General features: G+C 44.7%; 1 protein-coding gene and 1 long non-coding RNA gene across 2 annotated transcripts in view; one reads left to right on the top strand and one right to left on the bottom strand.

Annotated features, from left to right (window-relative positions):
- Positions 1 to 23,908, top strand: part of LOC134344136 (alpha-1-antitrypsin-like) — a 41,927-nt gene that overhangs the window by 5,637 nt on the left and 12,382 nt on the right. The window contains exons 3-4 of the mRNA XM_063043450.1: positions 6,198 to 6,468; positions 19,500 to 19,647. Of these exons, the coding sequence (XP_062899520.1) occupies positions 6,198 to 6,468; positions 19,500 to 19,647 (419 nt within the window). The remainder of the gene's footprint in view (positions 1 to 6,197; positions 6,469 to 19,499; positions 19,648 to 23,908) is intronic.
- The window catches only part of LOC134344155 (uncharacterized), a 65,576-nt gene continuing 42,252 nt past the window's right edge, over positions 585 to 23,908 (bottom strand). The window contains exons 2-3 of the long non-coding RNA XR_010017377.1: positions 7,294 to 7,400; positions 585 to 4,561 (exon numbers count right to left, since the gene is read on the bottom strand). This is a non-coding gene — a long non-coding RNA (uncharacterized LOC134344155). The remainder of the gene's footprint in view (positions 4,562 to 7,293; positions 7,401 to 23,908) is intronic.

Below are 23,908 nucleotides of genomic sequence, written 5' to 3'. Positions count from 1 at the left end.
TGTTATGCGTACTACTGTGATTTACACCATGGTCCGGAGAAACGTTCTCTCATTTGACGGGAAGTAGCAGACTGAGGTTCGATCTGATAAAGGTGTATGCGATCATGACGGACATAGACAGAGAGAAAACACATGGTCTTATTCCCATGGAGGAGCTGCGACAAACTAGACTGCAGAGATTTAAAATCAAAAGCAAGGAGACTTAAAAGGGAGATCAGAGGAGCTTCTTCACGCAGTGTGGTGTATATTTGGTCAGAAATGGTAATTGAGGCAAACACAGTATAGCATCTTGGTAAGTACATGAATAGGAAAAGCTTAGAGAGCTATAGACAGGTGGCACTAGGACATGGGGGTGTGATTTGAAAGTAATTGGAGTATAATATTAAGGATGTAATGCTGAGGTTTTATAAGGCATTTAGTGACCACATTAGGGGTATTGTGAGCAATTTTGGGTTCTTTATCTAAGAAAAGATTTGCCACCCTTGGTCGGGGGTGGGGGGGGGGAGTTCAGAGGATGATTCCAGGAATGAAAGGGTTAACCTGCCAGGAGTGTTTGATGGCTCTGGGCCTGTACTCACTGGAGTTTAGAAGAATGAGGAGGGATATCAATGAAACCTATTGCATCTTGAAAAGCCGAGATATAGTAGATGTGGAGAGGATGTTTCCTATACTGAGCGAGTTCAGACCAGAGGGCATAGCCTCAGAACAGAGGGAAATCCTAATTGTTGACCTTCATGACAAAGGAATTAGATCCTTGTTTTTAAGTCTTTTATAATTCTGTGCTTGACATCTTTCCAGCCCCAAAGAATGGAGGTTTGAGCCTTGGTGGTCAGCTGCATGCTGGAGATCTTCAGGTGCCGCTCTGAGGTTGCATACTGAGACAGCAACCCCTGCAGCTTAAAGCACTGGACTGAGAAGGTGCGAACATACAGTCCTCTGTGGTATCTCGGCCATCTTCTCTATCCGCTGAGCTTTTCACTTTTCCTTGCCTCTCTTCAAGTTCAATTTCAGGTTGATTGCTATCTGGCTATACATGTATACGGTACAACCAAATGAAACAATGTTCCTCTGGACCATGGTGCACCCACAATACATATTTCACACACAGCACATAAAACAAAAAATATTACCATAAATAGGTTAATAAAATATAATTCCAAATGCATGTGGTGTGCAGTAGAAGTCAGCAGAGTTTTGCGATCATAGAAAAAATGAACCGGACAAGGATTTTCACTGTTGATTGGAGCCGGAGAGGCGCACCACCATCTTGTGGCATCAATAGGTTACCTAGTCTCGAATAGCCAAGCTCCAGGTTCTAATTTTCAACAGCGATCTCCCCATTCAATATGTTGGTGTCATATCTGGATTCCAGTTATCCTTTTAATTGAGATATGGGTTTTCAGCAAAATGTGATCCAGTAGTCAGTTCAGCATTGAGAATGTTCTTGGGAAACCTGCCATCATCCGTCTAATAAATTTCCCTTGCTCAAAAAGGTAGCCTCCCTCATTAAGGACCCCCATTACCTAGAACTTGGCCTTTTCTAATTCCTACCAACAAAGAGGAGGTACAGGCATTGAACTGAATTGAATTGACTTTATAACTTACATCCTTCATCTACCTGAGGAGCCTGAAGACACACTCTCAACATTTCAGGAACAGCCCCTTCCCACAACCATCAGATTTCTGATTGGACATTGAACCTATGTACACTACCTGATGTACACTAAATCAGTTAGTCCTAACGAAGGGTCTCGGCCCGAAACGTCGACTGTACCTCTTCCTAGAGATGCTGCCTGACCTGCTGCGTTCACCAGCAATTTTTGTGTGTGTTACCTCAATATCCTCTTTCTTTTTGCTCCCTTTTGGCACTACTTATTTAATTTATTTTTAAAATAAATTTCTTATTTTAATTTATAGTTTTTATTATATATTGCAATGTACTGCCATCAGAAAACAACAAATTTCACGACATCTCCCTGTGATTCCGGTTCAATATTCTGTCACTGGTGTGGCTAAGCATAACTCTAACGTCATGTTCAGCTTTGCTGATGACACCACTATTGTGGGCCCAATCAAAAGTGGTGATGAATCAGCTTATAGGAGGAAAATTGAAAACCTGGCTGACTAGTGCCATAACAACAACCAGTAAGACCAAGGAGATGATTATTGGCTTCAGGAGGAGGAAACCAGAGGTCCATGATCCAGTCCTCATTGGAGGACCGAAGGTGGACAGGGTCATCATCTTTAAATTCCTCATTGTTATCTATCCTGGGTCTGGCATGTCAGTGTGATTATGAAGGAAAATACAACAGCACCTCCTCTTCCTTAGAAGCTTGCGGAGATCTGCCATGACATCGAAAACTTTGATAGTGGTGGAGAGTATATTGACTGGTTGCATCATGGCCAGGTATGGAAACACCAATGCACAGAAAATCCTACAAAAAATAGCAGACATGACCCAGTCCATCACAGATAAAGCCCCCCATACCACTAAACACATCTAAACAGAGCACTGTCACAGGAAAGCAGCATCCATCACCAAAAACCCCCACCATCCAGGCCTTGCTCTCTTCTCAGTACTGCCATCAAGAAGAAGGTACAGGAGCCTCAGGACTTAAACTGTCTGGTTCAGGAACAGTTATTACATCTCAACTATCAGGCTCTTGAACCAAAAGGGGATAACTTCACTCAATTTCACTCACCCCATCATTAAAATTTTCCCACAAGCTATAGACTACCCTTTCAAGGACTCTTCATCTCATGTTCTTGAAATTTATTACTTATTTATTTGTTATTATTATTATTATTGTTTTTTTGCACTTGCTTTTTTGTCTGTTCTGTTGTGTTTCTTCTATCTACGGTGAATGCCCACAAGAAAAACAATGTCAGTGTTGTATAAGACGACATATACGTACTTTGATAATAAATTTACTTTGAACTTTGGCTGCATAGCACGTTCAAGCTGACTCATGTAGTCTCTGGGCCCTCTGAGGTGGCTGCATTGTCCTGTCAGGTATGTCCAGGTGACATGTTGGGCAGTAAATATGGACACTATAATGCTTTCTTTCAGGCCTTGCATCTAGAGGAGGCCACTCTGCCTGTCAAAGCTCTGTCTGCTCTCAAAGCAATTTTGTAAGTATCACCTGCCTATTTACTTTCAAAGACAAGTCCCCCATCAGATACCCTTTAACTGTGGAGATTCCACTCTCCCCACATACTTTGAGTGGGGGCTAATTTGCACCAGCTAATTGGCCTGAGGGAGAAAAATGACAACTCAGTGACAGGACAAACATGCAAAATCCATGCAGACAGCACTGGTAGCTCAGAACCAGGAACAGGGTTGGGCTGTAGGGCAGCAGGACCGGTGACTCAGAACACAGGCTGGCTGGTGTCTGTCCCTACTTGCTTCTTAACTCAGACATGACAGCTTTTGTAGTCGAAGCAGAAAGCGGCTGATGTCTGGTATGTGAGACTGCCAGCAGCTTGCAGTAACACATTAATAAGAGCAGTTTTCTGGTGAAACAGGATAAACAGAAAGGATCCATTTCTCTTAGCAGAGGTTAGTATATAGGGGCATAAGGATAAAGTTAATTATTGGAAAATTGCGATAAAATTATCAACCTGAACAAGTGGTGGAGGTTTGAATCTTACTGCCTAAAGGATGATTTGAGGCAGAACCCTTCTCCACATCAAAAAAAATCTGTTACTAAGAACAACCTTCAGCCATGACCTTCAGGTCAACTGACCAAGGAATAGGAGTTGGAATTAACTTGATTTTGGCTTGGTTGGAAAGATATGACTAACATCATTCTGGACTGATCTTTCAGTCCATATAAAGTTCAACAAGTTCAAAAGTTCAAAGTGCATTTATTATCAAAGTATGCATGCAGTATTTAACTCTGAAATTCATTTTTGCAATCAGTCATGAAACAAAGAAAATCATTGAACCAACCCATTCAAAGAAAAACATCAAACATTGAACGGCTCACTGCTCATGTGCAAATGGGAACCAAAAAAACAGATCAGAGACACAGAATATAAAACACAAAAGGCATATTTCAGTACAGTTTCAGCTCAGTGTTCACTATCGACAAGTGGCCCAAAAGTAGTAGTGGGGAAAAAAAGTGATGAGAACTAGATCTAGAAATGGAACACATCATAAAACCCGGATTAGAGTCCAATGTACAATCTGCATCAATTAAATTTTGCTCCGGCCCAACGCACCGACATCTTTGAGCAGGAGAGAGATCACTCAAATGCAAGGACCTTCCCTCGGGAGCAGCAATCGAGAGACCATCACACTGAGGCACCTTCTGCAGCGGCAGCGAGTGAGAGGCTGATAGATGGTGCTGAACACTCACTCGCCACCATGATTTCAATCTTCCTCAATGATTTAATCAGTGAGACTGGCGAGAGATAGAGTTGATCATGGACTCGCACCACATCTCCAGCCTGCGTCCTTTGGTTGCAGCCTTGTGGAACCATCTCAGAGACAGCAAAGTGCCAGATCGCCTGATCGCCAAACTGTAGATTACGGGCTCTAGCAGTGGTAGGACCATATCTGAAATAAAAAGATGTGAAAGTGAAAGGAATTTCTTCATGACCCATTTTGAGAATACGACCATACGACGTATGAGCAGAATTAGGCCACTTGGCCCATCGCGTCTGCTCTGCCATTCAAACATGGCTGATCCTTTTATTTTCCCTCCTCAGCCCACTCCCTAGCCTTCTCCCTGTAACCTTTGAAGCCATGGCCAATCAAGAACCTATCAATCCCTGCCTTAAATACACCCAGTGACCTGGCCTCCACAGATGCTTGTAGTAACAAATTCCACAAATTCACCATGCTCTACTAAAGAAGTTTCTTCACATCTCTGTTTTAAATGGACACCCCTTTATCGTGAGGCTGTGCCCTCTTGACCTAGGCTTTCTCAGCATGAGAAACATCCTTTCCACATCTACTCTGTCTAGGGCTTTCAACATTTGAAAGGTTTAAATGAGATCCCCCCTCATCCTTCTGAATTCCAGCGAGTATAGACCCAGAGCCATCAAATGTTCCTTATATGATAACCCTTTCATTTCCTGAATAATGTTTGTGAACCTCCTCTGAAACCTCTCCAATACCAGCACATCTTTTCTTAGATGAGGAGTCTGAAACTGCTCATAGTACTCAAGGTGAGGCCTCACTGGTGCTTTATAAAGCTTCAGAATCACACCTCTGCTCTTGTGTGAGGGCTAACAACCCTGACTGGTGAAACAAAATTGTTATAGAAACAGCAATGAAGAATCCTATACAGACAGGGATGGTGGATCTTCATTGCTGCCCTATATTCCTGCAGCGCAATGGGCCAGGATGTGGCTCACGCCATCTTCTTTCGGAAGAGTCTCAACCCAAAATGTCGAGTGTCTATTTCCGTCCACAGATGCTGCCTGAACTGCTGAGTTCCTTGATGTTGTTTCGGGTCCAGTATCTGCAGTCCCTTGAGTCTCCAGTTCTGTGCTCTACATTGCCACGATGACTATGACATGACTGCTGCAGTACTCTGCATTCAGTATATACCACCACTACTCTTTGACCTGTTTGGCATGGCTGACCCTACCAGGAGCCCTGACTCCAGCAACAGAGCTCTCTGAGTCATTGGGACACACAAGCCTCCAAACCCTACAAGATTGTGGTCCTCTTGGACGATAAACTGGTGTGTGACCATGAAGCAATGCTCAGCACAGGAGTGTCAATACGTGTGGTGATTCTGACAGGAAATGATAAAGTGGTGGTAGCTGGGCGTGTGGAGGGTGGGTGGGTTAGTGGGTAGAGGGGTTGATCAGCATTACAGCTTGGGGAAAGTAACTGTTTTTGAGTCGGGTGGTCCTGGTATGGACGCTATGTAGCCTCCTCCTTAATGGGACTGGGACAAGCAGTCCATGAGCAGGGTGGGTGGGACCCTTCATGATGTTACTGCTCTTTTCCAGCACTTTTCTGTATATACGTCCTCGATGACAGGTAGGCTGGTGGCAGTGATGTGCAGCAAAAAACAAAACTGCATTTGTTGATTTTCCTGGAGTGTGGGGCAGGAGGAGGTGAAAGACGTGTCAGAGCATGGGGGGAGTTGGTGGGATTTGAAAACAACTTGTGACGAAAGGTCCTTAAGTTTTGAGATGAGGTCAGTGTTTTAATATCTGTGTCTATTTCCCTACAGGTAAATGGGTGAAGCCTTTTGATCCCGTGAACACTCACGAAGCTGATTTTCATGTGGATGATACCACAACAGTTAAAGTTCAAATGATGAAGTGCAAGGGAAGATATGCAATGAATTATGATGAAAAGCTCTCCAGTTCCGTGATCTTGGTTCCATATAAAGGAAATGCTTCCTTGGTACTAATACTACCGGACCCAGGAAAACTGGCAGGCGTTGAACAGAATCTAACCATTACCAGTTTTCAGACACTAATAAATACATTACGGATTGGGTGAGTCAACTGCAACAACAAAAATAGGCTATGTTCTGCTTTGCAGAGATGATATGTGGCAGATAGTTATGAGAATGGAGAAAATGCCTTGGGTTAAATTTACTACCCTCATTTTATAAGCCCTTACATTGAAGTCATTTAAGACAATGGTGAGGCCAAATTTGGACTATTGTGTGGAGTTCTGGTCACCTACCTGTAAGAAAGTTATCAATGATTGAAATAGTGCAGAGAATAATTTACAGGGATGTTGCTGAGAATTGAAGACCTAAATTATAGGGAAATAGTTTAGGGTCTTATTCCCTAGAGCAAAGGAGATTGAGAGGAGATTTGAGAGATATGCAAAATTATGAGGAAAATTAACAGGGTAAATGCAAGCAGGATTTTTCCATTGAGTTTAGGTGAGATGAGAACTAAAGGTCATGGGTTAAGGTTAAAAAGTGAAATATTTAAGGGGAATGTGAAGGACAACTTCTTCACTCAGAGGGTGCTGAGAGTGTGGAATGAGCTGCCAGCAAAAGCGGTGCATTTCAACATTTAAGAGAAGTTTGGATAGGCATGTGGATGATTGGGGTATGGTCCAGTTGCAGGTCGATGGGACTCGGCAGATTAATAGCTTGTCATTGACTAGATGGGCCAAAGGGCCTGTTTCTGAGCTGTAATGTTCTATGACTCTATAACGTAACTGTATAGCTCTGAGGTACAGTATATTCGGGACAAGAGCTTTGAAAGGAGGAAGGCCAAAAGAGTTGAAATTTCTGACCCAGATTTTTCAAATCAGCAGCTAAGTGATGGCATTTACCATTGATCTGAAAGAAACAAACTCACAAAGGTCCAATAAGCTCCTGGGGCATGGATTGCAACTTTCCTTCCAAAGATCAAATGGGAAATCTCTATCTTCCATCAAGAGTGATGTCATCCAATGAGCATCCAATCTGCAAACCAGAGAGATAAAAAATCTTATTTCTTACACTAATTGTTGAAACATTTTACAGAGAAGGTAATGAAGGCCAGGTTAAGGATAGAAGTCAAATATCATAGGAGTGGCATGGTAGTGTAGTGTTAGCACAACGCTTTACCGTACCAGTGACTAGGTTCAATCCCACTGCTGCCTGTAAGGAGTTAGTACATTCTTCCTGTTACCGTGTGGATTTCCCCTGGGTGCTCTGATTTTCTCTCACAGACCAAAGACTTACCAGTTCAGAGTTTAATTGGTCATTGTAAATTATCTCGTAATTAAGCTCGGGTTAAATTGAGGGACTGCTGGGTGCCACAGCTCAAAGGGCCAGAAGGCCTACTCCATGCTGTATCTCAATAAAATAAAATTAAAACTAAATAAAATCATTAACAAATTTAAATAACATAAAATATTGTTCAGTAATTATTTTAGAGAATGTGGAAGTTGGAAAAAGTTTGTCTTAGGAAACCTGGTTCCAAGCATAAAATTATTTTTTCAGGACCAGTGAGGTTGTTCAACTGTGTTTATTGAAATCAATTTAAAACTCACTCTCATCTTATTCAATTTAGAGCAAGGATGGATTTTTAATAGTTCTCATCAAGTCAATGATTTTTAATTGATTTTATCTTCAAAGGCTGCAAATTAGCACCATGGAGTGGAACAAGTTATCGCTGAATTTACAGCTTCTCAATTTCTATCTTTATGAGCACCTGGAGAGGCGGCAAAGTTGGCGTCGACTTCATGGGCACAATAAAAGAATTCCTGTTATTGCAATAATAAAATCCAAACATATATTTCCAACTGAAAAGCTACCTATGATGCTCATAAATATTTAGTATCTGACAGTTTTAGCTTCAATATCTTTGAACTGGAAAGTTTGAACAATGAATATTGATCCTATTGAGAAGAGTTAAGTTGATGGGGAGCTGGGCCCTTCGTTGGTCAGGGGCAGCCAAGGATGTTGCCCCTTAGCCATCTAGTGAAGTTGAGTCAGATGCCAGGGAGGTATAATATGGAAAGCAAGCTGTTGCCCATGTAGCAAGCTCCTCCTCTCCACACATCTGATGAATCCAAAGCAATGGCAGAGACTGATACAGTTCGGAACCAGCTGCATCACAGGAGCTGCCAGTCAGCCTTTAACTCAGCATCGAACTGTGATATAGGCTCCAGCTCTGAATTTCTCCCTCGGGGTTTGCTCCCAAAGCCTTCCCCAGGAGTGGGTATAGCTGCAAGGCATCACAGATGTGAGATCAGAGGTTTTCCCTCTCCTAGACCAAGGGTTCCCAACCAGGGGTCCTTAGGTAATGGTGGGGGTTCAATGGCATAAAAAAGGTTGGGAAACCCTGTCCAAAATGAGCTGCCAACTACGGCTGACAAGCCCTGTAAGACCATAAGATATAGAAGCAGAATTACCCATTTGGCCCATCGATTCTGCTCTGCCATTTCATCAGGGCTGATCCAATTTTCCTCTCAGCCCCAATCTCCTGCCTTCTCCCCGTATCCCTTCATACCCTAACCAATCAAGAATATAAGTATACACAATAACTTGGCCTCCACAGCTGTCTGTGGCAAAGAATCCACAGATTCATCCTTTTATCTGCATTCTAAAAGGATGCCTCTCTATTCTGAGGCTGGGTCCTCTGCTCTTAGACTCTCCCACCATCGGAAACATCCTCTCCACATTCACTCTATCAAGGCCTTTCACCATTCGATAGGGTTCAATGAGGCCACCCATCACTCTTCCGAATTCCAGTAAATACAGGCCCAGAGCCATCGAATGCTCTTCATACAACAAGCCATTCAATCCTGGAATCATTTTCATGAAACTCCTTTGAACCTTCTACAGTTTCAACACATCCTTTCTAAGATAAGGGGTCCAAAACTGCTCACAATGCTCCAAGTGAGACCTCATCCGTGCTTTATAAAGTCCCAAAATTACGTTGTTGCTTTTATATTGCAGTCCTCTTGAAAAGAATTCCAACATCACATTTGCCTTCCTCATTGCAGACTCAGCCTGTAAATTAACCCCAAAGTCCCAAGTCACTTTGTGCCTCAGTTTTTTGTATTTTCTCTCCATTTAGAAAATAGTCAACCCCTTCATTTCTTCTACCAAAGTGCATGACCATACACTTCCCGACATTGTATACCATCTGCCATTTTTTGCTCATTCTCCTAATCTGTCTAAGTCCTTCTGTAGCCTCTCTACTTCGTCAAAGCCACCCGCCCCTCCAATTATCTTCATATTGACTGAAAACGTTGCCACAAAGCCATCAATTCCATCATCCAAATCATATAACGTAAAAAGAATCGGTCTCAAAGCAGACCCCTGTGGAACACCACTAGTCACTGGCAGCCAACCAGAAAAGGCTCCCTTTATTCCCACTCTCTGCCTCCTGACAATCAGCCACTACTTTATCCATGCTAGAATCTTTCCTGTAATACCATGGCCTCGTAGCTTGTTAAACAGCCTCATATGTGGCACCTTGTCAAAAGCCTTCTGAATATTGAAGTACACAACATCAACCGATTCTCCTTTTGTCTATTCTGCTTGTCATTTCTTCAAAAAATTTCAACAGATTTGTCAGATAAGATTTTCCCTTGTGGACTTCAACCTACTTTATCATGTGCCTCCAATTACTCTGAGACTTCATCCTTATTAATTAAATTCAACATCTTCCCAACCACTAAGGTCAGACTAACTGGCCAATAGTTTCCTTTCTTCTACCTCTCTCCCTTCTTGAAGAGTGGAGTGACGTTTGCAATTTTCCAGTATTCCGGAACCATTCCAGAATCTAGAGATTCTTATAAGATCATTACTAATGCCTCCATGATCCCTTCAGAACTCTATGGTATACACCATCTGGTCCTGGTGACCTATCTACCTACAGATCACTCAAAGCCCCTCTCCCTAGTTATGGTAACTTCACACACTTCATGCCACCTGAAACGTGGGACTTCCACCTTACAGCTAGCATCTTCCAGCATCATTTTCCAGTGGTCCGATATCTACTCTAGCCTATCTTTTACACTTTATGTATCTGAAGAAATCTTTGGTTCCTCTTTATTATTATTGGCTAGCTTACTTTAGTGCTCCATGTTTCCTTTCCTATTGACATTTTTAGTTGTCTTCTATTCATTTTTAAAAGCTTCCCAATCCTCTAACTTCCCATTAATTTTTGCTCTATTATATGACCTCACTTTGGCTTTTATGCTGGCTTTTTTGACTTCTCTTGTTAGCCTTGGTTGTGTCATCTTTCCTTTTGAATACTTCTTCCTCTTTAGGACGTATCTACCCTGTGCCTTCTGAATTGCCTCCAGAGATTCCAGCTATTGCTGCTCTGCCATCATCCCTGCCAGTGTTCTTTGCCAATCAATTCTGGCTAGCTCCTTTCACATGCCTCTGTAATTCCCTTTACTCCACTGTAATACCATACATCTGACTTCAGTTTCTCCTCAGTTCTCAAATTTCGGGGGGAATTCAATCATATTATGATCACTTTCCCCGAGGCATTCTTTTACCTTAATCTCTTATCAGTTCTGGTACCTTGCACAACACCCAGTGCTGTATAACTGATCTGCTAGTGGGCTCAACCACAAGATGCTCTAAAAAGCCATCTCGTAGGCAGCCTAGAAATTCACCCTCCTGAAATCAGGCATATTTTAATGATGCAGCTCTATAAAACTCTGGTTAGGCCACACTTGGAGTACTGTGTCCACTTCTGGTCGCCTCACTATAGGAAGGATGTGGAAGCATTGGAAAGGGTACAAAGGAGATTTACCAGGATGCTGCCTGGTTTAGAGAGTATGGATTATGATCTGAGATTAAGGGAGCTAGGGCTTTGCTCTTTGGAGAGAAGGAGGATAATAGGAGACATGATAGAGGTATACAAGATATTAAGAGAAATAGATACAGTGGATAGCCAGCACCTCTTCCCCAGGGCACCACTGCTCAATACAAGAGGACATGGCTTTAAGGTAAGGGGTGGGAAGTTCAAGGGGGATATTAGAGGAAGGATTTTTACTCAGAGAGTGGTAGGTGTGTGGAATACACTGCCTGAGTCAGCGGTGGAGGCAGATACACTAGTGAAATTTCAGAGACTACTAGACAGGTATATGGAGGAATTTAAGTTGGGGGGTTATATGGGAGGCAGGGTTTGAGGGTCGGCACAACATTGTGGGCTGAGGGGCCTGTACTGTGCTGTACTATTCTATGTTCTATGTTCTATATTGAAGTCCCCTGTGACTATTGTAACATTGTCCTTTTGGCATGCATTTTCTGTCTCCTGTTGTAACTTGTAGACCACATCCTTACCTCTGTTTGGGGGTCTGTATACAACTCCCGTCAGGCTCTTTTTACCCTTGCAGTTCCTTAACTCTATCCACAATGATTAAACATCTTCCAACCCTCTGACACCTCTTTCTAATAATTTGATTTCATTTTTTACCATCAGAGCAACGCCGACCCCTCTGCCTTCCTGCTTGTCCTTTCAATACAATGTGTATCCTTGGACATTAAACTCCCAGCTATAGTCTTCTTTCAGCCATGATTCAGTGATGCCTATGACATCATACCTGCCAATCTGCAACTGTGCTACAAGTTCATCTACCTTATTCTATATACTGCACACATTCACACCTGTATTCATCCTTTTTGATTTTGTCCAGTTTTACAGTACAACTCATCCTGTTGTCTACAATTTTTTCCTATCAACAGCCTTTCCTCACTACACATCGCCTCTGTTTGTAAACCAGCTACCTCATCTTCAGCACTATCATCCGCCTTTCCTACGATACCTCTTGTATTGAAATATATGGAGCTCTGGCCATTAGTCACACCATGCACAACCTTTAGATTCCTAACTTTGTCTGAGATCTTGCTAACATCTGCCTCCACAGCCTCTCCACTATGTTCTGGCACTGTGGTTCCCATTCTCTTGCAACCCCATCTGCTTAAAGCGACTGGTTTTGAGGTGGTAGTAACACATTGTTGCCTCATCTCCTGTCAGTAGAAACAGTTCTGTTGGGCTTAGTAGCTGAACCACACGTGAAGGCCAGAAGCTGGACTTGGTTGTCAAAGCCTATTCGAGACGCACGCCATTAGGAGCATTTAATAGGTAGTGGGAGCTTATCCCACGACTGTCCCTATCAGCTATGATAACCTTAAGGAACTTGTCTGAGAGCGAGGTTCTATCTTAAATTATGTCACAGATTCACCATGGATATATGCCTAATTAATCCCCAGTTGAGGGATCTTCTAGCAATAAAATCTGGTTCTATAACTGAAGTAGTGACATATTTTGCAGCCCAAGGACATTTGAACTCTCTGGGCTGTGTGCTTATTGGGAGGACTTGTTCTACAGCGTAGTGACATCTTTGAGGATTTTCCGTGTGGGAGTTGAAATCTGCGGTAGACGTAACTGTGAGGCAGCTAATTAACCGCACGGAAAGTGGCACCACAGCTTCTGGTGATCGCAGATGTTCAGTTAAAAAGCAAGAAGCTGTAAATTGCTCTCCAAAACGTTGTGTTCCTTCAACCTGTGGAAAGTAACAGTTCACTCACTGCCTATCTCACTTTCAGATACGTTAAACAGTGTGAAACTGCTCCTTTTCTCTCAGTGGCATAGATTAAATAAATCACAAAATGATGGGGCTGATAAGGACACGTTTGCTCAGGTGGTGGTTTTAATTATTTTTAATTTTTTTGCTTATTATTTAGAGATACAGCCCTTCCAGCCCAACAAGCCACACCAGCTAGCAACACCCGATTTAACCCCATACTAACCACAGGAAAATTTACAATGACCAATTAACCTACTAACTAGTATGGCTTTGGAATACGAGAGAAAATGGGATCAGCTGGAGGAAACCCACTTGTGCATGGGAAGGATTTGAACTCCTACCTATAAGACCATAAGGCATAGGAGCAGAATTAGGCCATTTGGCCCATTGAGTCTGCTCCAACATCTCATCATGGTTGATCTATTTTCCCTCTCAGCCCAATCTCCCGCTTTCTCCCCGTATCAACCTCTGCCTGAAATAATACCCAATGACTTGGTTTTCACAGCTGCCTGAGGCAGTGAAGTCCACACATTCACCACTCTCTGTCTAAACAAATCCCTTCTCATCTCTGGTCTAAAAGGACGCCCCTCTATTCTGTGGCTGTGTCCTCTGAATGTCCAAAGACATTAACTCTGATGCCCTGAGCTGTCATAGCATCATGCTAACTACTATACTACCATGTCAGACATCCCACCCTGCAAAAACTGATTTCAGGGAGCTAGCACCATCAATTTGCGGGAGACTTCCGGGAGAGGTGGGATGTCTGCAATAGAGTGGCTCCTTAGCAGCTGGCCAGCTAGTTTAAATAACGTTAGCTATGCTAATGAACAAATGACACCTGTTAAACTCACCTCAACATGACTTTTACAGTCTTAACCCACCATGGGCGATAGAAAAGTCACTGTTGCAAACAGTGCAGCGAGCAACACTGTCATTATTTTTTACCCCTATTAGGCAGGGGTACACTTTAGTGTAGTCTGGGGTGACATACGTTTTATATTTTCTTTTCTCTTCGGAACACTCTGCCATGGCGCGCTCTCGCTCTCTCTCTCTCGTGGTCTCTCACGCTCTCACTTGCTCTCTCTCTCTCTCTCGCTCACGCGCTGTCTCGCTCGCGCGCTCTCTCTCTCTCTCGCTTGCTTTCTCTTGCTCGTTCACTCTCAAAAAAACTGATTTCCGTCATATTGTATATAATTTGCGGGCATCAGGGAGCCACTATTCATATGTGAGAGGCTCCCGGAACTTCCGGGAGAGTTGGGATGTCTGCCATGTGCTCAAAAGACATATAGAAAAAACTGCTTGTAGTGGAAATCAATGTTTATTTTCATTCTATAGGTTTATGTTATTGGTGATTTAAAATATTTAAATAACTTCTGAGCTTTTGAGGTACAGTTTGTCGCTTCAGAGCAGAAATTTATTAGTTTAAGTCCCACTCCAGAAACTCGATCACAAGAATCACAGAAGCATAGTGGGCTCTAAGCTGGCGTAGCAGTTGCTGCGATGTCGTTACAGCTCCGGGCATTGGAGTTCAGAGCTCGGTATCGATGCTGTCTGTAAGGAGTTTGTACATTCCCTCCCTGATTGCGGGGGATTCTTCCTGGTGCTCTGGTTTCCTCCCAAACTCCAAAGATGTATCTGTTAATAAGTTAATTGGTCATTGCAAATTGTCCTGTGAGTAGGCTAGGGTTGCTGGGCAGAGTGGCTTGTTGGACTGGAAGGGCCTGTATCTCAAGACAAATAAAAAGTAGAGTCTTGGCTGATTCACCTGTGCAGTTGGAGCTCTGCTCTTCAGATGGAGTGTTTAACCAAGGCTCCTGAGAACTGATGCCAAATCAAGCTGAGTTTATTGTTCAGTCTATAAGTCTGGTGAGGTACAGGTGCACTGGAAAATTTGCTTGCAACAGCCACAGGCATGAAGCTGGAGACAACACACAGAATATAAATTATATATTAATTACACAAGAGAGAGAGGAAAAATGACCGTTCATTGGTGGAAAAAATAGAGATGATCACAACAGAAGTTCAGTTGGTGTTCTGTTGTTGAGGCAGGATTAGGACTGTGCAGACCATTTGATGATTATAGAAAGCAACTGCTGCTGGACTGGGTAGTGCGGACTGCAGGCTTCTGCACCTCATGCCTAGTAGTAACAGGGAGAAGATGGTATGACCCAGACTGGGACAGCACTGTGGCATAGTGGTACAGTGCCAGCGACTGGAGTTTGCTTCCCTCTGCTGTCTGTAAGGAGTTCGTATGTTCTCTCCGTGATCACATGGGATTCCTTTGGGTGCTCCAATTTCCTCACACAGTCCAAAGATGAACCAGTCACTAGCCTAATTTGCTAGGCTTGTGTATTATTCAAAAAATAAAATTATATACAATAAACCATTCAATAACTTTCCATCCTTTACATACTTTCCCTTATAGTTTGTACATATCCATACTTATGGCCACCCACGTGGCACTCCAGTTGTTCACCTTACCATATCATTGTTGAGGGGTATACTCCCCGCCCTCCGACCCCTCTCACTCCCACGGGTGGAGAAACCTATACCGTGGTCCTTCCCCACTGGGCCCTTGCGGTGGCTGCACCGAGTTTCAGCACGTCCCTCAGCACGTACTCCTGCAGCCGAGAATGTGCCAGTCGGCAGCATTCTCCCACGGACATCTCCATGTGCTGGTAGATCATCAAGTTTCGGGCTGACCAAAGAGCGTCTTTCACCGAGTTGATGATCTGCCAGCAGCACCGGATGTTGGTCTCCGTGTGCGTCCCCGGGAACAGCCCGTAGATCAGAGAGTCCTCTGTTATGCATCTGCTGGGGATAAAACGTGACACTAGCCCGTCCATCCTACTCCACACCCTCTTTGCGAACTGGCAGTGTGCGAAGAGGTGGGTCACAGACTCCTCCTCACTGCAGTCCTCCCGTGGGCAGTGAGGTGCGGAGACAACGTTCCGGGTGTACAGGAGGGATCTGACTGGGAGGGCCCCTCTCACCACCAGCCAGGCGAGGTCCTGGTACCTGTTGGTGAGGTCTGGTGATGAGGCATTTTGCCAGATGCACCGGGCGGTCTGCTCCGGGAGCCACCCCACTATGTCCATCACGTCCTTCTCCTGCAGTGCCTGCAGGACATTACATGCCGACCACTGCCTGATGGCCCTGTGGTCAAAGGCGTTCTCCTGGAAGAACTTTTCTACGAAGGACAGGTATGGCGGCAACGACCAGCTGACTGGGACGTTGCGCGGGAGTGGGACCAAACCCGTCCTTCGTAGCCAGGGCGACAGGTAGAACCTGGGCACATAGTGATACTTGGTGCCCACATACCTGGGTTCTACACACAACCTGATGCAGCCACATACGAAGCTGGCCATCAGGGTGAGGGCGACATTGGGGACGTTCTTGCCCCCGTTGTCCAGGGACTTGTGCATGACGGTCCGTCTCACCCACTCCATCTTGGATCTCTAGATGAATCTGAAGACAGCCCGGGTGATTTCCGAGCTGTAGGAGCGGGGGACGGGCCAGACCTGCGCCAAGTACAGCAGCCCTGAGAGCACCTCACACCTGATGACCAGGTTCTTGCCCGTTATCGACAGGGAGCGCCCTCCCCACAGTCCCAGTTTCTGTTTCACCTTGGCAGTCAGCTCCTGCCAGTTCTTGTTGCATGCCTCAGCCACTCCAAACCAGATCCCCAACACCTTCACGTGGTCAGACCTGATGGTGAACAGGGCACTGGATCGGTCAGGCCAGTTGCCGAAGAGCATGGCTTCGCTCTTCGTGCGGTTGACCCTGGCCCCCGACGCCAGCTCAAACTGTTAGCAGATGCCAATCAACCTGCGAACTGACCTCGGATCAGAGCAGGAGATGGTGACGTCATCCATGTACAGGGAGGTTTTCACTTGGGTCCCTCCACTGCCTGGCAGCGTCACCCCTCTTTTGCCCTCATCCCTCCTTATGGCTTCTGCAAAGGGTTCAATGCAGCAAACAAGACAGGGGAGAGGCGACAGCCCTGCCTGACTCCAGACCTGATGGGGAAGCTGTCTGTTTCCCACCAGTTGACCTGGACTGCACTACCGATGTCTGTGTAGAGCAGTCTGATCCAATTCCGGATTCCCTCCCCAAATCCCATTTTGGAGAGCACGTCCATCATGTACGTGTGTGATATCCTGTCGAAGGCTTTCTCCTGGTCCAAGCTGACCAGGCAGGCGTCCACCCCCCTGTCCTGCACGTAGGTGGTGGTGTCCCTCAGCAGTGCGAGGCTGTCCGAGATCTTCCTGCTCGGTACAGCATAGGTTTGGTCCAGGTGGATCACCTGTCCCAGAGCCGACCTGACCCTGTTGGCGATAGCCTTGGACAGGATCTTGTAGTCCACATTCAGGAGAGAGATGGGTCTCCAGTTTCTAATGTCCTCCCTTTCCCCCTTCTGCTTATAGATGAGGGTGATGATGCCCTTCCTCATGGACTCTGACATACTACCGGCCAGAAGCATAGTGTTGTACACTTCCAGCAGGTCTGGGCCCATCCAGTGTGTCACAGGCTTGTTGGGACAAAAGGTCCTATTATTGTGCTGTATCTTTAAACAAGGGTAGTGTAGTGGGTAGCACAACACCTTACAGTACAGGTGAGCACAGGTTCAATTCTCACCACTGGCTGTAAGGAGTTTGTATGTTCTGCCCGTGACTGCTTGGCAACTCCAGGTGCTCTGGTTTCCTCACACAGTCCACAGACCTACTGGTTAGTGGGTTAACTGGTCATTGTAAATCGTCCTGTGATTAGGCTAGAATTAATTGCAGGGGTTGCTGAGCAGCACAGCTCAAAGGGCTGGAAGGGCCTGTTCCATCCTGTATCTCCATCACTGGTGGGTATCCTTGGTGATAGATTCTGCCGTCTTGAGGCAGGGATTCATCTGGTATTTTCGTTCCCTAGGCATCACTGCTAAGCATAAATTATCATCGTTATCACGCTGTTGTCTCTGGAAGGCTGCAGAGTGTAAATTGGCTGCCATGCTTCCATCGCAACAACAGTGAGCTATTTCCAAAGCATTTCACTGCCGGGGATTCATTTACAACATCGGGAAGTTGTGAAGGATGCCGTACATGTGCACTGTGTCTTTCAGAAAATTCTACTCAGAAATAATATACATGGCTCAATATAACCCTTTGCAAAGCCTGTGCAGGAATGTTTTGGTTGGAAACAACAATCAACCAATCAGAGTAAAACACTCCAATTAAATTATATTTATTCATTTCATAATAATCTTCATTACATATGTAAAAATCAAACTTAATTTTAAGGATGGAAGAAATATATGTCAATAGTTTGCTGAACTTAAAAGCATATATTCACGGTAAGAAAAATATTTAGAAATCTTTCCATGCTAAGCTACAATTTTAGATTTAAACCATTTCTTTGGTTAATTTGAATAATATTTTAATAGTCAAGTAGACTGTGCTCATCAGTGACCCCTGCTGGAGAATAAGTATATTCACAGTCAGCATGGACATAACATAATTCCAAAGCAAACCACACAAAATTTGCACCTATCCACATTTCTCTTAAACGTTGAAATTGAACCCATATCTACCACTTCCGCCGGCAGCTCATTCCACACTCTCATCACCCTCTGAATGAAGAAGTTTCCCCCCATGTTTCCTTTAAATATTTTGCCTTTCACCCTTAACTCATGACTAGTTCTAGTCTCACCCAACCTCAATGGAAAAGGTGTATTTGCGTTTACCCTAACTATACCCCTCACAAATTTATGTAATACTCACTGTCATGAAGAAGGCTGTAAATTTCTATTGAAAAGATTTGCAGAAACGTTGGTTTTCTGGTGAAGTACCAAAGTAAGTACAAAAGACTGACATGCACATCATTTATTATTATATTGTAATTTGTCCTCTATTGTGCCTATTGTCTTGTTTATTATTTACTGTACTGCCCTGCACTGTTTTGTGCACTTTATGTAGTCCTGTGTAGGTCTGTAGTCTAGTGTAATTTTTGTGTTGTCTCACTTAGTCGAGTGTAGCTTTGTGTTGTTTCATGTAGCACCAGGGTCCTGGAGGAACTTTGTTTCGTTTTTACTGTGTACTGTACCAGCAGCTTATGGTCAAAATGACAATAAAAAGCAACTTGACTTGACTTATATATTGTGAAGTCAACGGATGAAGTCTGGAAGTGTTTTTCAATTATACATAGAGATTACAAGATTCAGGATTCAAGTCATTTCCAGTACTCAAGTGTAAAGAAAGTGACACTGGGCACAGGAGTGTTTGTACATAAGGTGACTGACAGGAAATAATAAAGTAGTGGTGATTGGGGGTTTAGAGGGGTGGGATAGTGGGTGGAGGTGTTGATCAGCTTTACTGCTTGGGAAAAGTAACTGTTTTTGAGTCTAGTGGTCCTGGCGTGGATACTACATAGCTTCCCCTCCCCCCCCCCCGCCCCGGTGGGAGTGGCTCAGTAAAATGAAAAACCTAAGGAAACAATAGAACTAATATATTCTTGACCCTGTTTACAATAGGTCTGTGGATCTACGCCTTCCAAAGTTGTTGCTCAAGTCTTCCTACCAACTCAAACATATACTGATGGCAATGGGTATCACCGACCTGTTCACTAAAAATGCAAACCTCTCCAAAATAACTAAATCTACACAACTAAAATTGTCAAAGGTAAGATACTTCTATGTTCAACAGAAATACGCTGTACAATCAATTTTTATCTTGACAAAAGATCGTGAAACGCTGGACAAAACTTTGGGAAGTTTTAGTTGGGATCGGTATAATTGTCAGAATCAGGTTTATTATCACTGGTCACTATATGCAAATTCATTTAATTCATTATGTGCCATGTCATATGACATGGGTGATAATGGTCTTTCCATGGCCATGATTGTTCCTGGCAAGTTCTTCGACAGCAGTGGCTTGTCATTGCCTTCTTCTGGGCAGTGTCTTTACAAGACAAGTGACCCCAATCATTATCAATACTCTTCTGAGATTATCATGCTGGAGACAGTGGTCGCATAACCAGGACTTGTGATATGCACCATCTGCCCATGCGACCATCCACCACCTGCCCCCATGACTTCACATGGCCCTGATCAGGGGGCTAATCAGGTGCTACACCTTGCACAAGGGTGACCTGCAGGGTAGCAGAAGGAGGAAGCACCTTACATCTTCTTTGGTAAAAACCTATCTCCCCTCCACCACCCAAATATTTAGTAATATTATAGTGATTATTACTATATTGTCCCTCTCCCCCTTCCCTCTTCCCCACTCTGTCCTACTTCTTCTCCTCACCTGCCTATCACCCCCCCCCAATGCCCCTCCTTCCCTTTTTACCATGCTGACTCTCCTCTCCTGGCAGATTTTTTTCTTCACAAAATCGTAAACACAAAACACAAAATAACCTGCAGATGCTGGGGTCAAAGCAACACTCACAACACGCTGGAGGAACTCAGCAGGTCGGGCAGCATCCATGGAAAAGATCGGTTGACGTTTCGGGCCGGAATCCTTCGTCAGGACTGTAGAGGGAAGGGGCAGAGGCCCTATAAAGAAGGTGGGGGGAGGGTGGGAAGGAGAAGGCTGGTAGGTTCCAGGTGAAAAACCAGTAAGGGGAAAGATAAAGGGGTGGGGGAGGGGAGGCAGGGAGGTGATAGGCAGGAAAGGTGAAGAAGGAATAGGGGAAAACACAATGGGTAGTAGAAGGAGGCGGAACCATGAGGGAGGTGATAGGCAGCTGGGGGAGGGGGCAGAGTGACATAGGGATAAGGGAAGGGAAGGGGAGGGAATTACCGGAAGTTGGAGAATTCAATGTTCATACCAAGGGGCTGGAGACTACCTAGACGGTATATGAGGTGTTGCTCCTCCAACCTGAGTCCTCTCAACTATACCTCTTCCCACCCTGCCACATGCAAAAATGCCATTCCCTATTCCCATTTCCTCCATCTCTGCCGCATCTGCTCTGAGGATGAGGTTTTCCGTTCCAGGACATCTCAAATGTCCTCTTTCTTTAAGGATCGTGGTTTCCTTTCTGCCGTCATCAATAATGCCCTCAGCCGCATCTCCTCCGTTTCCCGCACTTCGGCCCTCACCCCATCCTCCCGCCACCACAACAGGGACAGAGTTCCCCTTATCCTCACCTACCACCCCACCAGCCTCCGGATCCAGCACATTATCCTCCGCAACTTCTGCCACCTTCAACAGGACCCCACCACTAAGCACATCTTTCCCTCTCCACCCCTCTCCGCAATTCCCTGGTCCACACGTCCCTCCCCACGAATCTCCCACCTGGCACTTATCCCTGTAAGCGTAAGTGCTACACCTGTCCCTACACCTCCTCTCTTGCCACCATTCAGGACCCCAAACAGTCCTTCCAAGTGAGGCAACACTTCACTTGTGAGTCTGTTGGGATCATCTATTGCATCTGGTGCTCCCGGTGCGGCCTCCTCTACATCGGTGAAACCCGATGCAGATTGGGGGACCGCTTCGTCAAGCACCTCCACTCCATCCACCACAACAGTCAGGATCTCCCAGTAGCCACCCACTTCAACTCAGCTTCCCACTCCCATTCAGATATGTCCATATATGGCCTCCTCTACTGCCATGATGAGGCTAAACTCAGGTTGGAGGAGCAACACCTCATATACTGTCTAGGTAGTCTCCAGCCCCTTGGTATGAACATAGAATTCTCTAACTTCCGGTAATTCCCTCCCCCTCCCTCCTCTATCCCTATGTCACTGTGCCCCCTCCCCCAGCTGCCTATCACCTCCCTCATGGTTCTGCCTCCTTCTACTACCCATTGTGTTTTCCCCTATTCCTTCTTCACCTTTCCTGCCTATCCCCTCCCTGCCTCCCCTCCCCCACCCCTTTATCTTTCCCCTTACTGGTTTTTCACCTGGAACCTACCAGCCTTCTCCTTCCCACCCTCCCCCCACCTTCTTTATAGGGCCTCTGCCCCCTCCCTCTTCAGTCCTGACGAAGGGTTCCGGCCCGAAACGTCGACCAATCTTTTCCACGGATGCTGCCCGACCTGCTGAGTTCCTCCAGCGTGTTGTGAGCTTTTTTCCTTCTTCAGCCCTTTACCTTTTCCACCTATCACCACCCCCCTTTGCCCTTCCTCCTTCCTTTCCTCCCATGGTGACTCTCCTCTCCTCAGATCCCTTCCTCTCCAGCCCTTCACCTTTTCCACCCTACATCACCCAGCTTCTCGCTCCATCTCCGTTCCCAACCCACTTGGCTTCACCTATCAGCATTTAGCATGCATCCCTTCCTCTTCCCCATCTTCTTTATTTTGTATCTTCTCTCACTTCTTTCCAGTCCTGGAGAAGGGTCTTGGCCCAAAACGTCCAACTGTTTATTCATTTCCATAGATGTTGCCTGACCTGCTGAGTTCCTTCAGCATTTTTTCTGTGCTGCTCTGGATTTCCAGCATCTGCAGAATCTCTTGTGTTCATTAACATGGACATATGCCAGGAAATTTGTGAAGTTATGTCTTTTTGTCCTTTTTGGCAAGCTTTCATTCTGGAGAACATGTGATGTAATACTTCACTTTGCATCACCCAGAGTCAATTGAAAGAGCAATTGCTAAATGTTATAGCTACCACAAACCCACTTGCAGAGGGCAGCATTGCAACCCGTGAGCTCAGACAAGGTTCAAGATGCAGAATCAGAATCAGGTTTATTATCACCAGCATGTGACGTGAAATTTGTTAACTTAGCAGCAGCAGCAGTTCAATGCAATACATAATCTAGCAGAGAGAGAGAGAGAGAAAAAATAAATACTAATAATAAATAAAATAAAACATAATAAATAAACAAGTAAATCAGTTATGTATATTGAATAGATTATTTTAAAAATGTGCAAAAACAGAAATACTGTATATTAAAAAAAGTGAGGTAGTGTCCAAAGCTTCACTGTCCATTTAGGAATTGGATGGCAGAGGGGAAGAAGCTGTTCCTGAATCACTGAGTGTGTGCCTTCAGGCTTCTGTATCTCCTACCTGATGGTAACAGTGAGAAAAGGGCATGCCCTGGGTGTTGGGGGTCCTTAATAATGGACGCTGCCTTTCTGAGACACCACTTCCTAAAGATGTCCTGGGTACTTTGTAGGCTAGTACCCAAGGTGGAGCTGACTAGATTTACAACATTCTGCAGCTTCTTTTGGTCCTGTGTAGGATCCCCTCCATACCAGACTGTGATGCAGTGATCCAAGATTGTTTAATATCATTTCCAGTACACAAGTGAAAAGGAGAATGAAATCATTGTTACTCCAGATCCAAAGAAGCAAAAAAAAACACAATAAGATAAAGAACACAATAATAAACACTAAACACATTGATGAAGGAAGAACAGTAGATGTAGTGTATATGGATTTCAGCAAGGCAGTGGATAAAGTACCCCATGCAAGGCTTATTGAGAAAGTAAGGAGGCATGGGATCCAAGGGATCCATGGGATCCATTGCTTTGTGGATCCAGAACTGGGTGCCCACAGAAGGCAAAGAGTGGTTGTAGATGGGTCATATTCTGCATGGAGCTCGGTGCCTCAGGGATCTGTCCTGGCACCCTTACGCTTCGTGATTTTTATAAATGACCTGGATGAGCAAGTAGAGGAATTCTGATGACACAGAGGTTGGAGGTGTTGTGGATAGTGTGGAGGGCTGTCAGAGGTTACAGCCGGATATTGATAGGATGCAAAACTGGGCTGAGAAGTGGCAAATGGTTTTCAACCCAGATAATTGTGAAGTGGTTCATTTTGGTAGATCAAATATGATGGCAGAATATAATATTAATGGTAAGATTCTTGGCAGTGTGGAGGATCAGAGGGATCTTGGGGTCTGAGTCCATAGGACGCTCAAAGCAGCTGTGCAGTTTGACTCTGTGGTTAAGAAGGCGTACGGTGTATTGGCCTTCATCAATCGTGGAATTGAATTTA

The sequence above is a fragment of the Mobula hypostoma genome, chromosome 1 (genome assembly GCF_963921235.1).
Source record: "Mobula hypostoma chromosome 1, sMobHyp1.1, whole genome shotgun sequence".
Taxonomy (NCBI): Eukaryota; Metazoa; Chordata; class Chondrichthyes; order Myliobatiformes; family Myliobatidae; genus Mobula; species Mobula hypostoma.
Note: the sequence above shows the minus strand (reverse complement) of the source record. Positions and strands in the feature narration are given on the sequence as shown.